The 17,517-nt window shown below is 47.4% G+C and overlaps 1 protein-coding gene and 1 non-coding gene across 2 annotated transcripts in view; both read left to right on the top strand.

The window, feature by feature from the left end:
• The first annotated feature begins 3,293 nt into the window (after positions 1 to 3,293).
• FTSJ3 (FtsJ RNA 2'-O-methyltransferase 3) overlaps positions 3,294 to 17,517 on the top strand; it is a 48,748-nt gene continuing 34,524 nt past the window's right edge. The window contains exons 1-9 of the mRNA XM_060256119.1: positions 3,294 to 3,450; positions 5,808 to 5,913; positions 6,949 to 6,995; positions 10,340 to 10,419; positions 10,846 to 10,945; positions 13,407 to 13,601; positions 15,933 to 16,048; positions 16,425 to 16,529; positions 16,694 to 16,794. Coding sequence (XP_060112102.1) covers positions 3,384 to 3,450; positions 5,808 to 5,913; positions 6,949 to 6,995; positions 10,340 to 10,419; positions 10,846 to 10,945; positions 13,407 to 13,601; positions 15,933 to 16,048; positions 16,425 to 16,529; positions 16,694 to 16,794 — 917 coding nt within the window. The 5' untranslated portion in view covers positions 3,294 to 3,383. The remainder of the gene's footprint in view (positions 3,451 to 5,807; positions 5,914 to 6,948; positions 6,996 to 10,339; positions 10,420 to 10,845; positions 10,946 to 13,406; positions 13,602 to 15,932; positions 16,049 to 16,424; positions 16,530 to 16,693; positions 16,795 to 17,517) is intronic.
• Positions 11,166 to 11,240, top strand: TRNAP-AGG (transfer RNA proline (anticodon AGG)). Its single transcript has one exon. It is a non-coding gene; the product is annotated as a tRNA-Pro (tRNA).

The raw sequence follows: 17,517 nt of genomic DNA, 5'->3' as shown, positions 1-17,517 counted from the left end.
AATGCTTTGAACCTAAGACCCAGAGGAAAACATGAAACAGCTGGGCATTTGTACATAAGCTGCTTCATGTACTAGTCAACCAGTGGACAATATAAGAGGCTTTGCTCTGCAGCTCCTGTGTGACTGAGCGTGCCTGGCAAAGTAAGCTGTGATGCCAATGGAAACAAGAGAAAGAGGGAAGCAGATGACAGTGTTGCTCACTGGCCTGATTCGAGGCCTTCTGGGCCTGATCCGTCCCTCAGGCTGCACATTTGACACCCCTGGTTTAAGATTACTTCCTTGACCTTTTCATTCTGTAGCCTTTCACAGAGTCAAACCACTGGTCTATCAAGGTTAGCACTATCAACTCTGATTGGCAGTGGTCCTCCAGGCTCTCAACTCAAGATCTTTCACTACGGCTGCACTACGGCTGGCAACGTACAGAAGGGGCCTGGAGATCTCCTGGAATTAGGACTCATCTCCAAACAACAGAACAGGGTCTGCAGAAAATGGCTGCTTTATACAGTGCACTTTATGGCATGATACTCTGCTGCGACCCCTCCCCAAGTTCCACCTCCAAAATCTCCAGCAATTCTACCACCTGGACTTGGCAGTCCTATATTTCACATACAGGGCTCTTTTAAATGGAGTTGCAGGCTACAGAATCTAAGGCTTTTCCCACTAAAGCAGATGCTCTACCGTCGAGCCGCTTCCTCTTCCTTCCTTTCTCCCCTTGTCAACCATAACTGCATCGTTCCCAATAGGTTTGATTCGAACCCTACATGCCAACAAGCGCCCCTGTCCAATTAAACCCCGCGCCACGCCCCTTCCTTTTGCTCCGCTTTTTAAAAGCTCCTTTCAATGACATCCCAGCCCCAGAACTGCCTTTCCCCCGGGGAAAGGGGATCCCAAAGTGACTCAGCAATCTGAGCCAGATTCCTACCTGTTCCAGCACTTCGGCCGCCATTTTACCCTCTCACCGGTATAGCCGGTGCGCATGCCTCATAGGGAAGCCGGAAAGAGTGTATTTCCTTTTCCTCTTCCTTGCCCTTAGCCAATATGGCCGAAGTTGCTTCCTGAGTAAGAAGGTTGCTATGGAACGCCCATTAAGGCATTGTTGTTTTGATGCTGAGAGAACAGGATGGTTACCAGATATGGTGTTTTATGGTGTCCGTCCAATTTGGAGCTTTTTTTTTTTTTTTAAGCTGATGAAAATGGTCTCTCTTGGGGTGGGAAAGTTAGGAGTATTCTCAGAAGCAATTATCACAGTTTAAATAGAAGGGATATTTAAAAGATTTGTCAATAGGGATCACTTGTTTGGAGGAGTCAGTCCAGAAATCTGTCCTCTTTTTTTGTTTTCCAAATATGGTAACCTTTGATTCAATGAACTGCGATATATGTTCTTGTTTGCCATTATTAGACTCGTTCTCCAGAGTATTGTTTTGCTCAGGCATCTGTTTACAGTTTTGCATTATTTTTTTTTTTTTAAATCCTTTTGCTATATTTCTGTCTGTATTTAATCTGTGGGCCGTCTCATACACACTTCTTAAAGCAGAAAGGCGGTGTATAAGTGAACCAAATAAATAAATGGGCTTATTAAATAGGCCAAAAAGGATAATTAAAAAAAAAAGTAAAATCCAGAGGATAAATGTTTACAGTACAATTCAGTTCTGCCCTTGCAAGTTCAAGTCAATGAGCTTTGAGATGTGTAGCTTTGCTTAGAATTGCACTCAAATCTGCCAGGCCCTGATTAACAGATCTGAGCGTCACCTTTCTTCAACAACAAATTGTTGTTCGTTGATGGCACATGGGGATTTTAACAAACTGTAATAATTCCAGAACAAAGTTTGAGTCCAGTGGCACCAAGTTTTATTCAAGGTATAAGAAAACTTTGTTACGCAATAGAATTACGTTAGTCTTTTCAAAAGGTACCAGATGCCCATTTATTTAAAATGTATAAGTCTGTTCCGTACGGCTGTTTCCAGTCTTGCGTACATTGTTGCTGAAGAAGTAAAATTTAAGAACCAGTATTTAGCATTCCAGCTTGCCGGCCTAAAGCACCCTCGTGTAAGACGCTTTTTCTACAGCAGGGGTGGCCAAACTTACTTAATGGAAGAGCCACATAGAATAAACGACAGATGTTTGAGAGCCACAAGACATGAACATCAGATGTTTTAGAGCAGGAAGGCAAATAGATTGGGGGGAGAGGTGGAAAGAAAGCATCTTTAAACTCATTCTCCAAGCCACTGGCTGGCTTGGCTTGGAGAAGTGATTTAAAGAGACAAATGCCTTCCCCAAGCCTGCTGACAGGGCAGTGGGGCTTCGAGAGCCACATGTAGCTCCTGAGCCACAGTTTGGCCACCCCTGTTCTACAGCAAACGAACCAGCCTTCAAGGGCTTTTTCGATTAGGGTTGCCAATCCCCAGGTGGGAGCAGGAGATCCCCCGGTTTGGAGGCCCTCCCCCCACTTCAGGGTCGTCAGAAAGCGGGGGGAGGGGAGGAAAATGTCTGCTGGGAACTCTGTTATTCCCTATGGAGATTTATTCCCATAGAAAATCATGCAGAATTGATCCGCGGATATCTGGGGCTCTGGGGGGGGGCTGTTTCTTAAGGTAGAGGCACCAAATTTTCAGCACAGCATCTAGTGCCTCTCCCCAAAATATCCCCCAAGTTTCAAAACGATTGGACCAGGGGGTCCAATTCTGTGAGCCCCCAAAGAAGGTGCCCCTATCCTTCATTATTTCCTATGGAAGGAAGGCATTGAAAAGGTGTGTGGTCCCTTTAAATGTGATGGCCAGAACTCCCTTTGGAGTTCAATGATGCTTGCCACAGCTTTGATATTGGCTCCACCCCTAATGTCTCCTGGCTCCACCCCCAAAGTCCCCAGATATTTCTTAAATTGGACTTGGCAACCCTATTTTCGATCCTTTCCACCCCTCTTACTCCGCCTAGAAAGAATTTCCTCCCTCTCCAAATAGCAACCGGAAGGAATGCTCAGTGAAACTTTAAAGCATATATTGACTTGGTTCCTCTTCGTCCCGCCTCCCTCGGAGGTCTTTTTCACGCGACGGAAGCCCAGGTAAAGAGTCACTCACCATCTTGGTAGGGTCTTTGCCTTTCTGGACCACAGATTGTAAAAGGGTTGCACTGGCTCCAACCACGAGCCATTCGGAAGTTAAAGTAAGGTGGTCGAGAAGGCACAGCTCTCTGACTTCAGAGAGGAAAGAACGTACCATGTAGTCTGTAAATTTTGGTTTCCGCCACACTCAAGATGGTGGCAGGAAGCCGGACATTGTACATCCGGCGGAGAACCAGGAAAGGGGAAAGCAAGGGACTTAGCGAGCTTTGCGCACGTGCGCGGTTGGTGTTTGGCGTCGAGCCGCAGCGGCGATTTCCCGTTCAAGATGGGAAAGAAGGGGAAAGTGGGGAAGAGCCGAAGGGACAAGTTCTATCACTTGGCCAAGGAGACTGGTGAGAAAAATCCTGATTCCATTAACCATGTTTGATGTGCTACTCTGTGCAGTTCTTCGTACCAAGGAAAGGTCCCCTGTGCGAGCACCAGTCATTTCCGACTCTGGGGTGACGTTGCTTTCACAACGTTTTCACGGCAGACTTTTTACGGGGTGGTTTGCCATTGCCTTCCCCAGTCATCTCCACTTTCCCCCCAGCAAGCTGGGGACTCATTTTACCGACCTCAGAAGGATGGGAGGCTGAGTCAACCTCGAGCCGGCTACCTGAAAACCCAGCTTCCACCAGGGATCGAACTCAGGTCGTGAGCAGAGCTTAGGACTGCAGTACTGCAGCTTTAACACTCTGCGCCACGGGGCTCTTTTTCTTCGTATCAAGGTCCTCCTATAAATCAGCTTCGGCCCTGCCTGGAATAGGTCAGGCTAGTCTCGTTAGATCTAAGCAGGGTCGACCCCTTGTATGACTTGGGAGATCACCAAGGAAGTTCAGGGTTACTTTGCATAGGCAGGCAATGAGAAACCACCTCCTAATCTCTTAAGAACCTTATGGGGCTGCCATAAGTCAAATGTGACTTGGTGGCACTTTCCACTACTACGACCGCCATAAATCTGCTATGTGCAACAAGCATTCTTCTGGTTTAACATTTTTATTAAGTTTCATTCAGGGGGGGATTTAGGGAGGAAAGGGAGTAATGGAGGAGGGAAAAGGCTAAGGGGAAAAGAAATAAAAAATATACATTTCAGTGTTTTGTTTCTCCACCAAAATATCTGTTTTACACATAGCTTAATCCTTGATCCAATTAATAATGGCTATCATAGTGTAAACATTATAGACTCAATACCATCGTTAAATATACCATTCATATACTTATAGCTCTTCCAGTTTACAGTTTTCAACCCGTTTGTAAAAAGGTTGCCACATCTTTTTTAGATCATGTTTTGCAAAAAACATTCGTAATGGGCCCTTGGTTGAGCCCTGGTGGAGTGACCTAAAAAATAAATCTAACCCCTTTCTGTTTCTTTAGAAATGGCTTGTGCTGCCTCTCCAGAGACCTTCTTGAGGTAGCTCACAAAATACATACAGTGCTATACAATAATAAAAATACAGCATAATAATAAGAGTGGCAGTATAAGAACAATCAGTAATGAAACCAGCCATAAAGCGAAGCCCAGGATCGTTGAAACAGTATTCAGCAGCCTAAAATGTTCTTAGGCTAGAAGCAAACTATAATAGCAGCCTTTTCTGGATAAAAATTGGAGACACACCTCAGTCTATACAAGGGCGGCCAAACTGTGGCTTGAGAGCCACATGTGGTTCTTTCACACATATTGTGTGGCTTTTGAAGCCCCTGCCGTCCCATCAGCCAATTTGGAAAAGGCATTTCTATTTAAACAAGCCAGCCCAAAGGCTTAGAGAATGCATTTAAAGTTAAAGTTGCATTGTTTCTACCTCTCATTCCATTTCCCTTTCTCCCTCCCTCCTCTCTTGCAGCTCTCAAACATCTGGCATTTCTTCTGTGTTGCTGTTACATTAAGCAAGTTTGGCTACCTCTGATCTATACAGTAAAAATTATACTTGATCAACTGTGTGAATGAGGGGCAGGCCCCCTTCTTGTGTCTCTGTGACAGATCAGTTAGTATTGCCCTCCTGCCCACCCCAGTGTCTCTCTTTCCTCTTTGACAACCATTGGTGTTTTCACACACACTAAATAACACACTTTCAATACACTTTCAGTGCATTTTGCAACTGGGTTTTACTGTGTGAAATGGCAAAATTCACTTGCAAATGTTCGCTGAAGTAGATTGGAATGGTATGTGTGAAAGCACTGTGGCTCAGGAATGCAGCTGTACTTTGCATTTCATGATGACATTTCTGGGATTTCTCCATGCCTTGAGCTGCATCACAGAATCCCAGTGTGTCCATTCTGTGTCTCAGAACAATAACTGCTCAGGTTGGGAACGGAGGAGATAAATGCTGCACAGGTTGGTATGTACATCCAATACGATAGCTTAATATTTAAGTCCTACTTTAGCCATTTTGTTATATAGAAATGCTTCTGGTCACACCATTTGGAAATGGCTAGGTTAAGATAACCACTTCCTGGGCCCTTCCTAGCTTTGGGTTCAATTATTCTAGCCAGGGCTTTTTTTGTAGCAGGAACTCCTTTGCATATTAGGCCACACACCCCTGATGTAATCAATCCTCCTGGCGCTTACAGTAGGCCCTGTACTAAGAGCCCTGTAAACTCTTGGAAGATTGGCTACATCGGGGTGTGTGGCCTAATATGCAAAGGAGTTCCTGCTACAAAAAAGGCCTGGATTCTAGCTATTATTATACTGAGAATCTGTCTCTTTTTCTAGGGTTCCGCTCTCGTTCATCCTTCAAGCTCATCCAGTTGAACCGTAAATTCCAGTTCCTCCCAAAGTCACGGGCTCTCTTGGATCTGTGTGCCGCCCCTGGAGGATGGTCAGTGATAAGCGTCGGGTGAACGGAGGATGCTTTTTAGGGGTGCTTCCAGGGGGTGGCCGTGTTGGTCTGTTGCAGCAAAATAAAGAGATGCCCGGTAGCACCAGGGGTAAAAATGACATGCGAGGCTCTGATTCACAAAAGCTCATGTTGGATTAAATGTTGTTGGCCTTTAAGGTGCTGCTGGATGCCTGTTTTGTTTTCAAGGGGCATAGCAGTCTTGCTGCACACTGAAGGTTGTAAACACGGGACTGTGTGCTGGTTCCAGCAGCAGGGCAAGGTTGGGTTGCTAGGTCTGTGTTGGAAAATACCTGGAGACTTTGGGGGTGGATCCGGAAGGGGGCAGGGCTTGGGGAGGGGAGGGGAGGGGCCTTAGCATGGGACACTGCCTTGGAAGCCACTCTTCCAAGCAGCCATTTTCTCCAGGGGAACTGATCTCTGCCAGCTGGTGATCAGTTGTAAAAACGGGAGATCTGAAGGCTGCAAAAAATGAGAGCAGTCACGAGAGAATAATGAAAGCGAAAAATTGTGATCTCTTATTACTACGAATACTCGATATGCAGCTTTAAATGAAAAAAAAATGCAACAGCCTTTACTATGATTAATATAACCAAAGCTCCTTGCAGGATATTAGACATACAATTCCTTTTCAAAGTCATCAACAGATAAATAACATGCCGTAAGCATCAAAGAAAGGCATACGTTGTGGTGCAGCTGCTGTTGAAAGCCTTCAGTATTAAAGAAAATCAGTCGAGGATAGGATGTGTACTTCTCAATTCTCCAATTCAGGAAAGAGCGTGAAAATAATGCAACAGGCGAGCCAGATATCTTTCTGTTTCCAAATTCTTCATCAGGCAAAGGATTAATCATGAATCCATACAATAGTAAAGGCTCGTTTGGGACTGAAGGTCTCCACAAAGTTTCTAAGCAGGCAACATACTCTGAATTGTTGCCTACACCGAGGAGGTGTTTTGTTTGCGTCCCTCGGCTGTGGTGGTTTGACTCTGGTGTTGATTCTGATTGTACCTCCCGCAGGCTCCAGGTGGCTTCCAAGTTCATGCCGGTTTCCAGTCTGATTGTTGGTGAGTAACCGGTGGTGGCAAAGAGAATGAGTGCTGGGCGAGACGCCAACTTTGGACAAGTATAGTGCCAAAGTGAAGGTGTAGGGAGAGGTGGAATGGGGGGGGCGGGGGAGGTTTGATGACCAAGCACAGGAAAAAGCAATCTCATCCATTATCTTTTTGGTGGGTATTATTCCCGTATGGCAACTGGGAGGTAAGGCTGAGAAAGAGAAAGAATGGCTGGCCCAAGGCCACATATCTACGGGACCACCTCTCCTGATATACGCCAAGAGCATTGCACTCTGGGAAAAAGAACCTTCAGGTGATCCCTGGCCTGAAAGATATCCTGCTGTTCTCAACCAGAGCCAGGGCCTTTTTGGGCTTGGTGGAACTCTGTCAAATGACATCCACGGCCCATGGGACCTCGTGCAATTCCATAGGGCCTGTAAGGTGGAAATGTTCCTCCAGGCCTGTGGTTGAGGACGAGGCAACCACTGGCCTAAAAAAGGCTGCTGTGACTCAAAATTACTATGAATGACAATTTGAACAAAACAAGAAATACAATTTAATACCATTGGATGGAACGGGTGTATGGTTAAAAATACGTAGCCTTCAACATCCGATGCACAATTTCGTACAATATCTAATATACAGTTTCAACAATGTTGTCCACAAATGAAATTCACAGGAGGGAGTTCATCTCCATCAGGGCTTTTTTTTTTTTTGTAGCAGGAACTCCTTTGCATATTAGGCTACATCAGGGGAGTTCCTGCTACATGGAAAAAACCCCACGACTGCCATTGATTCCTTGAATGACAATATGCGACAGGACTGTCAGCTTTCACTTCCCATTTCAATAATTTCCTCAGGCCTGGGATTATTAGAAAATCCAAATGTCAGTGAAGACACAAATTTGCACTATTCCCATGGGACCAAAAGGTCTCCACAATTGTCTGTAGCAGGCAAAACACTCCATTGGCTATGGTTGAGGACAGCAATAGTTTTCCATTGAGCTTGGCTTCCTCCTCTCTCCTCCCCATGGGGTAAAGACGCGATTTGATCCTTTAAGCACCGTCAGAAATGGTCATAGAATTGTCTTACTGTTTTAACTATTTTAAATTCTGTTTTGTAAATTTGTTACAATTCCGGAGGGCCTGTAAAACGGAGTTGTTCTGCCATGTCTATGGTTGAGGCAAGCGGACCTCCTTACCCTACTACACCATCCAACTGGCCTCCCAGCAATGACTGCCACTTCATTTGGGGCCAATACTGTTGACCTCTTGGGGCAACTTAGGCTGCCCACAATAATTACGCCTCAAGTTCTTATGCCATCCATGCCATCTTAAATGATTGACTTAGTGTATTGGTTTAATTGTTTTAACCGATTGACTTAATGTATTGGTTTAATTGTTTTAACTACTTTGATGTTTTATTGTTGGTTTTAATGTTTTAGCTTGTTGGAATCCGCCCTGAGCCCTTCATGGGAAAGGGCGGGCTATAAATGTACTAAATAAATGTGTTTTACCAAGCTGTTGTTCACTGCCCTGAGCCCTATGTACAATGGAGCGTGGACTACAAATCAAATTTGTTTACTTATTTTATATCCCACTTTTCTGCCCTGCGGGGACTCAAGGCCACTATCAGCGTCCTCTCCGTTTTATCCTGTGGGGTCGGGTTGGCTGTGCCTGGGCCGAGGTCACCCAGCGAGCTTCCAGGACAGGATGGGCGTTTGCAGTTGGGTCTCCAAGATTCTAGTTTGGTGCTCTTAAATTTGCTTAACAACATTCTAAATTGTGGCTCAGCCACTATGCCACACGGGTTTCCTCTCAATAGCTTGGAAGCTGCAGAGGAGGGGTTGGGCATGGATGTTGGAAGGGTGGGAGTGAAGGGCAAGAAGGTGAGCCTCTGGCTACTTTGTGCATAGTTTTGCATGCAGGTCGGTCCTGTCCTTGGTATCTAGAGAACCCCTGGTACGACAGCCACCAACTTGGATCAGTCTCTATACCAGGGGTCCTCAAACTTTTTAAATAGGGGGCCAGTTCACTGTCCCTCAGACTGTTGGAGGGCCGGACTGCCGTTACTGTACAAGGCCGCGGGCCGTCAGTTCTCCGTCTTCTGCATCTCTCTCCCTTCCCCACACCACACACCCCAGCCTGGGAACTCGCCTCACCTCGGTATCACCTCACACTCTGTCTCCGCCGCCTCAGCCCAGTGCCGGAAGTGTGCGTTGCTAACGCGAGTTTAGGTTGAACGTCACTTCCGGTCTGATTTTGCCATAACCCGGCGGGCCACATAAACGTCCTCCGCGGGCCGTAGTTTGAGGACCCCTGCTCTATACGTTTATTACGTGATGGTTCTCAAAATAATCATGAGGTCATGCACAGGTGTGTTGAAATAGATCTCATAAGGGCTTTTTTTTTTTTGGTGCAGGAACGCACAAGAACGCAGTTCCGGCTGGCTTGGTGGCAGGGTGCGTGGCCTAATATGCAAATGAGTTCCTGCTGGGCTTTCTCAACTCAAAAGCCCCATGCAAAACAATGGTGACACCAGGGGGTGTGACCTGATATGCAAATGAGTTCCTGCTGGGCCTTTTCTCCAAAAAAAAGAAGCCCTGGATCTCATAAGGCTCATTAACTTTCAGCAGCCAGATTTCAAAGGCTAAATGTAACACTTGCTAGTAATTAAAAAGCTGCGATTCTACTTTTCCCTCAACTGCATTAATTGGCTGCCAAAAAGAGATCTTGTGCTTCCCCTGATCGAACCTTCTACAAAAGTTAGTAGAAGTTTATAAGAACACACATGCATCTCTCCTCCATCTCCTTTTGCAACATCTTCATGGGTGGTTGTGCTTCTTTTTGGCCCAAGGGAGTTAAGAAAGTCTCAGGTAAAAGAACCAGGTCAGCCTGAGACCTTGCTTAACCACCACTGGTCAGAGTAGACGGCACTAGCTTGGTGGGCCATTGGGCTAGCTTTGTGGCTGCATTGCAAATGAGAGCTGTTCCTCATACTGCTCCCCCTCCCCAGCCAGTTTGGTGTGGTGGTGTAGTAAGCACGGACTCTTATCTGGGAGAACCGGGTTTGATGCCCCACTCCTCCACCTGCAGCTGCTGGAATGGCCTTGGGTCAGCCATAGCTCTGGCAGGAGTTGTCCTTGAAAGGGCAGCTTCTGGGGAGAGGTCTCTCAGCCCCACCCACATCACAGGGTGTCTGTTGTGTGGGGGGGAGGTAAAGGAGATTGTGACTGCTATGAGACTCTGAAATTCAGAGTATAGGGCGGGATATAAATCCAATATCTTCTTCTTCTTCTCTCCTGTATTTCACTCATTCTCCTGTCTTTTCACATCTCCCGTCTTCTCTATCTTCAGGGGTTGACCTGGTTCCCATCAAGCCCATCCCCAACGTGGTCACCCTGCAGGAAGACATCACCACTGAAAAGTGTCGCCAGGTAATGGATCTTTTTCTAGAACTGCCTACTGTTGCCTCCAGGGCTCTTTTTGTAGCAGAAACTCCTTTGCATATTAGGCCACGCCCTTTGATGTAGCCAATCCCCCTGGAGCTTACAGGAGGCCCTGTACGAAGAGCCCTGTAAGCTCTTGGAGGGTTGGCTACATCAGGGGGGCGTGGCCTAATATGCAAAGGAGTTCCTGCTGCAGAAAGAGCCCTGGTTGCCTCCACATTTTAGGGATGGCTCTCCACCTCATCTGTGCCTGTCGCAAATTGGGAATCTTTTCTCTCCCCTATTCCTGTCCCAGACCGCTTTGCTCTGGTCAGTGAGATTTTCTGGCCTTGCTCCACAGGTGGCAGGCACTCTGTTGGATGGAGGGAAAGCGGGGGCCCATGCTCAAGGTGTGTCTCTTTTGCTTCTCCATAGGCCCTGCGCAAAGAGTTGAAGACGTGGAAAGTGGATGTGGTGCTGAACGACGGGGCCCCCAATGTGGGAGCCAGCTGGGTGCATGATGCCTTTTCGCAAGGTATGGGGTCTGTAATGCACCGCGCCTGTGCATGTGTGTGTGTGCTATGGAAGGGGTGGGTTTTCTAGCTGACATTGGACAATTAGGGGAGGGATGGTGGCTCAGTGGTAGAGCATCTGCTTGGGAAGCAGAAGGTCCCAGGTTCAATCCCTGGCATCTCCAAAAAAGGGTCCAGGCAAATAGGTGTGAAAAACCTCAGCTTGAGACCCTGGAGAGCAGGGGAGGGATGGTGGCTCAGTGGTAGAGCATCTGCTTAGGAAGCAGAAGGTCCCAGGTTCAATCCCTGGCATCTCCAAAAAAAGGGTCCAGACAAATAGGTGTGAAAAACCTCAGCTTGAGACGCTGGAGAGCCGCTGCCAGTCTGAGAAGACAATACTGACTTTGATGGACCAAGGGTCTGATTCAGTATAAGGCAGCTTCATATGTTCAATTACTATGAACTGTACTGCTGTGTTTCACCTGCATTTTCATTTCTGGGCCTCTTAAATTTTCCCCTCAGAAAAACTGCTAAGCTTGCAGCTCTTAGCCTATAGGTGATAATAAGAAGGGGACCCATGAGGGCATCAGGATGGGGGGGATCACATCCTCTCCATCAGCCTTCACTTCCTCCACTCTTGCTCTGGGTCTGGCTCTTTCTTTCCCGGTTGTCCGCTATTCACCACACTCACTCAGTCTCCCAGTTTCCACCCCAGGGCTTACTATCTACTTCCCAAACCCACACGTTTCTGCACTTTTGGAGTTTTTAACATAGAGAGATGATTGATGGTTGAAGAAAGGCTGAAACACTTGGGACTCTTTAGCTTGCAGAAATGTCGACTGAGGGGTGACATGATAGAGGTTTACAAGATAATGCATGGGATGGAGAAAGTAGAGAAAGAGGTACTTTTCTCCCTTTCTCACAATACAAGAACTCGTGGACATTCAGTGAAATTGCCAAGCAGTCAGGATAGAATGGATAAAAGGAAGTACTTCTTCACCCAAAGGGTGATTAACACGTAGAATTCACTGCCGCAGGAGATGGCGGCTGCTGCTGCAAGCATAGACAGCTTCAAGAGGCGGTTGGATAAACACACGGAGCAGAGGTCCATCAGTGGCTATTAGCCACAGCATATTGTTGGAACTCTCTGTCTGGGGCAGTGATGCTCTGTATTCTGGGTGCTTGTGGGGGGGGGGGCACAGTGGAAGGGCTTCTGGTGTCCTGGCCCCACTGGTGGACCTTCTGATGGCACTTGATTTTTTTGGCCACTGTGTGACACAGAGTGTTGGACTGGATGGGCCACTGGCCTAATCCAACATGGTTTCTCTTATGGTCGATGGTTGATTGATGATTGATAGATGATAGATATTTTGACCCTGTTTTTCTTCCAAATGGGAACCCAAAGCAGCTTGCAAGCACTGTTTCCCCCTCCTCCGTTCTTTCCTTCCAACAGCAACCCTGTGGGGTAGGCTGAGAGACTATGACTGGCCTGGGGTCTTCCTGCAAGCTTCTGTGGCAGAGTGGGGATTTGGACCTGAGTCTACCAGATCTAAGGTTGCCAGCCCCAAGTTGGAAAACCCCTGGAGATTGGGGCTGGGGGAGGGACTTCAACAGGCTCCAATGCCACAGAGCCCACTTTCCAAAGCGGCCATTTTCTCCAGAGGACCTGATCTCTATTGCCTGGAGATCAGCCACAATCCCAGGAGATCACCAGCTACCACCAGGAGGCCGGCAAACTTAACCCAATCCTAGCCCGACCATCGTAAGCAGTGCACCGCGTGGGCTCGTGCATGTCATTTGTTGCTTTGTTAGGGGGTTAACCCAGGGGTGGAACTCTAGCAGGAGCTCCTTTGCATACTAGGCCACACACCCCTGATGTAGCCAATCCTCCAAGAGCTTACAAAAAAGAGCCCTGTAAGTTCTTGGAGGATTGGCTACATCAGGGGTGTGTGGCCTAATATGCAAAGGAGGCCCTGCTAGAATTCCACCCCTGGGTTAATCTTCCATTTCTTATTTGTCTCCCAGTTTGGCAAATTGGAAAGTGCAGTTATTCCTTCTTTGCAGAAACACACATACTAATCCTGTTTTCTTCCCTTTTTGTGGATTTTGTAACCGATGTGTTGGAGAGCCACCCGTCGCTTCCAGATAGAGGATGGTGCGTGGCTCTTCCTTTTCATGAAATATTGCTGCTTAGTGCTAATGTGGCACTTCCGAGCATTCAGAGCACTTCACATTAGCACAGCCCTGTGAGGGAGGGCAGCATTATTATTGTAGAGGGATAGGATCTGTTTCCTTAAGCCCACCTAGTGATTTCAAAACTCCCCGTTTTGGGCAGGGAGGTGCCTCATGGGCAGAAAGCACTAAACAGGTACTTTGTGTGTGTAAGAGTGGCTTGCAAGGAACTGTGGGGCAGCAGTCCCAGTTGACTTTCCCTTGGCCTCCTCTCACTTCCCCTGCTCCTGTGCTGTGCTCTGCTCCCCGCAGCCACCCTTACCTTGTCTGCACTCAAACTGGCCTGCGACTTCCTGTCCAAGGGCGGCTGGTTCATCACCAAGGTTTTCCGTTCCCGGGATTACCAGCCCCTCCTGTGGATCTTCCAGCAGCTCTTCCACAAGGTGCAAGCCACAAAGCCACAGGCCTCGCGCAACGAGTCGGCGGAAATCTTTGTGGTCTGCCAGGGTGAGTCGGCGGGAAGGGTCGAGGGCGGTTTGGGTGTGAACAGAAGAAGGTGAGCGGGAGGCTGGCTGTTACTGGTTGAACTCAAGGGAACAGCACGGTGGACGATCTGGGGATTAGAAATTGCAGTGTCTGCCTCGGTGCCCTAATATGATGTGAGAATGTTATTTGTTCGTTCCTTTGTAGTCCACCTTTCTTGTTGAGACTCAAGGTGGATTACAGAAACTCCCTTCCAATTTCTACAGTTTGAGATGGAAAATGCTAAATATTCTTTTTTCCCCTTGCAGAGATGTTTATCAAAATGGCAAGGTGTTGCCTTTAATCAGTGAAGAAAAAAGGGGGCCACATCAAGGCAAAACAAAGATGCAAAGATGGATGGTGCGAGGAAAGAATCTTTAATGATTGCATAACCCCTATGGATTTTGCGTGCAACTTCAATCAGGGGAATCGCTCAGATTATTAACTTTAGTGTATTTCAGGAGCGGAACTTTGAGAGTCTGAAAGATCCCCCATGGTGAACCTGTATGCAAAACCCATAGGGGTTATGCAATCATTAAAGATCCTTTCCTTGCACCATTTGTCTTTTCATCCAGGTTAGGGGAGAGACTGTGGCTCAGAGGTGGAGCATCTGCTTGGTAAGCAGAAGGTCCCAGGTTCAATCCCCGGCATCTCCAACTAAAAAGGGAAATAGGCGTGAAAGGCAAGTAGGCATGAAAAAAGGTAAGTAGGTGTGAAAAACCACAGCTTGAGACCCTGGAGAGCCGCTGCCAGTCTGAGTAGGCAATACTGACTTTGATGGACCCAGGGTCTGATTCAGTAGAAGGCAACTTCATATGTTCATATGTATATGTTCAGGTGATGCCTAGGAATGTTCCCGACATTGTTATTTCTTTATCTTCCCTTTGCCGACTGATTGGGGAGGGGAGCACGTCACAGTCGCATCCCATCTGGGCCTTGGTCAGGCTTATGCCTGTTTAGCATCAGTAAAGTAGCATCTGATGCCCTAAAAAAAAAAAAAGGCATCTAAAGTTTTCACAAGATGTAGCTGGAAGCGTTGGGAGAATGAATTGAATTGTAAAACCGGATTAGTTAGCTGCTAGTACCAATGCTCCCTCTAAGCTGCGGAGTCTCGTGAGCAAAAAATTCTACTTTGTGAGCTACTGGCATTAAAGTGGTGGATCTGAGGCCGTTCAGGGGGAAACTGATAATACCCTTTATAAAGGGTATTATAAAGCTGCTGCATAAATTTGTTTTCTTTGGAGCCATTTTCCCTGAGCTAAGACAAAAATGTGTGAGCTGGAGTATCACTATTAGTATCATAATGCCCCTGTATAAATCGATGGTGCGGTCTCATTTGGAGTACTGTGTGTAGTTCTGGTCGCCGCACCTCAAAAAGGATATTATAGCATTGGAGAAAGTCCAGAAAAGGGCAACTAGAATGATTAAAGGGCTGGAACACTTTCCCTATGAAGAAAGGTTGAAACGCTTGGGACTCTTTAGCTTGGAGAAACGTCGACTGCGGGGTGACATGATAGAGGTTTACAAGATAATGCATGGGATGGAGAAAGTAGAGAAAGAAGTACTTTTCTCCCTTTCTCACAATACAAGAACTCGTGGGCATTCGATGAAATTGCTGAGCAGCCAGGTTAAAACGGATAAAAGGAAGTACTTCTTCACCCAAAGGGTGATTAACATGTGGAATTCACTGCCACAGGAGGTGGTGACGGCAACAAGCATAGCCACCTTCAAGAGGTGTTTAGATAAAAATATGGAGCAGAGGTCCATCAGTGGCTATTAGCCACAGTGTGTGTGTATGTATAAAATTTTTTGCCCATGTGTGACACAGAGTGTTGAACTGGATGGGCCATTGGCCTGAACCAACATGGCTTCTCTTATGTTCTTATGGAGGTTAAAAAACTGTGAGGTAGCTCATGCTAACTCAGCTTAGAGGGAACACTGGTTAATACTAGTCCGGAATGGTCTCAGTTTTCACCTGAACGGTCTCTGTGGTGGATCCCGTATTTATATAAATAGTCTGCCTGAGGCTACCAAGAAAACACCCTCAAAACACACTTCCGTCATTATGCAAAATGTGCAAAACATAAATGTCCATAAGGGTGTTCTTATAAAGCTGCTGCATAAATTAGTTTTCTCTGGAGCCATTTTTTTTCCTGAGCTGAGACAAAAATGTGTGAGCTGGAGGTTAAAAAACTGCGAGCTAGCTGACTCAGCTTAGAGGGAACACTGGTTAATACTAGTCCGGAATGGTCTCAGTTTCTCATGTGTCTCAGCTGGTCTTGCTCTTAATGACCTTCTTCTCTTTGTCCTCCGCAGGCTACTTAGCCCCAGAAAAAATTGACAGCAAGTTCTTTGACCCCAAGTTTGCTTTCAAGGAAGTGGAGGTCCAGGCCAAGTCCGTGAGTGAGCTGGTGTCCCAGAAAAAGCCCAAGGTCAGTGCGCGCGAGGACATTTTGCAAAGAGCCAGTGGGGTGCAGCGATTAGTGCGTTGGGGCTGGGATCTGGGGGGACCCCAGTTCAATCCCCAGTGTGGCCACGAAGCTCACCGAGTGCCCTTGCATCCCCCAGCAAGATACACACAGAACCAGACCTTTGCGCTGTGACCTGAAGAATCTGCCTTCTCACCTGACTGCCTTGTAAAGTTTTGTAGATACAACCTGAGGGGGAAAAATGTTGTGTTTTTTGCCTGCAACTGCAAAGATCTGAATCTTGTTCTTTAGAAACCAGCAGCGTGGAAATAGGCTGTTGGAGACGGTTCAGTGCTGTGCTTAGCTTCTTCCTCACTGTGTCTCTCTTTACTTCAAAAAGGCGGAGGGCTACGAAGACGGAGCCACGGTTCTCTACAACCGCTGCACGCTGACAGACTTTCTCAAGGCCTCCAATCCCGTGGACTTCTTGTCCAAGGCCAGCGAGGTGAGGGCAGGGCAGCGGGTTCCGTGACACTGGGCTGAGCTTTGGAAGCTGCTGGCTTATCAAGATGGTGGCAGCATTAGGCATGGGATGGCTTGGATGGGGCTGAAGCCACACAGACGGACAGAAGGATCGGACCGCTTTTCTCTGCTCTCCTCCCTGCCTAGATCATCATAGACAATGAAGACCTACGACGTCACAGCACAACAACCGAGGAGTTGTGCCACTGTTGCCAGGATATCCGCGTTCTGGGCCGCAAGGAGCTCCGGTATGGGACCGATGCCAGCCTTTCACTGCGTGTGGCAAGAATATAAGAGCTGCCACGCCGCATTGCGTCAGCGATCTACCTAAATCAAGGGTCCACAGCAGGGATGGCCAAACTTGCTTAACGCAAGAGCCACACAGAATAGACGTCAGATGTTTGAGAGCTCTAAGTCATGAGCATCTGATGCTTGAGTGCCGAAGGAAGGAAGGAAGGAAGGAGGATGGAGGGAGGGAGGGAGGGAGAGCTGGAAAGAAAGCAACTTTAACTTTAAATGCATTCCCCAAGCTGCTGACTGGCTTGGCTTGAAGTGATTTAAAGAGACAAATGCCTTCTCCAAGTTGGCTGTCATGGAAGTGGGGGCTTCAAGAGCCACACAAGGTGTGTGACAGAGCCACATGTGGCTCCCGAGCCACAGTTTGGCTACCCCTGACCCACAGCATGGTGCTTGTGGCCGTCACCTTTTCCAGGTGTTTTAGGAAGTGGGCGGGGCCAGGTAGGGCTTTTGCTTGGTGTGGCTTCAGGAGACTTGTTCAGCTGTGCAGATTTGTTTTTTTAATGGCAGCCACCACAGCACAAGGTTCTGCACTGTGTTACTGTCGTTCAGGAGTGGCCAGACTGTGGCTCGGGGGCCACATGGGGCTCTTTCATGCATATTGTGTGACTCTCAAAGCCCCCACCATCCCATCAGCCAGCTTGGAGAAGGCATTTGTCTTTAAATCACTTCTC

This window comes from Heteronotia binoei, chromosome 15 (genome assembly GCF_032191835.1).
Source record: "Heteronotia binoei isolate CCM8104 ecotype False Entrance Well chromosome 15, APGP_CSIRO_Hbin_v1, whole genome shotgun sequence".
NCBI lineage: Eukaryota > Metazoa > Chordata > Lepidosauria > Squamata > Gekkonidae > Heteronotia > Heteronotia binoei.
This window is presented reverse-complemented; position numbering and strand designations above follow the sequence as displayed.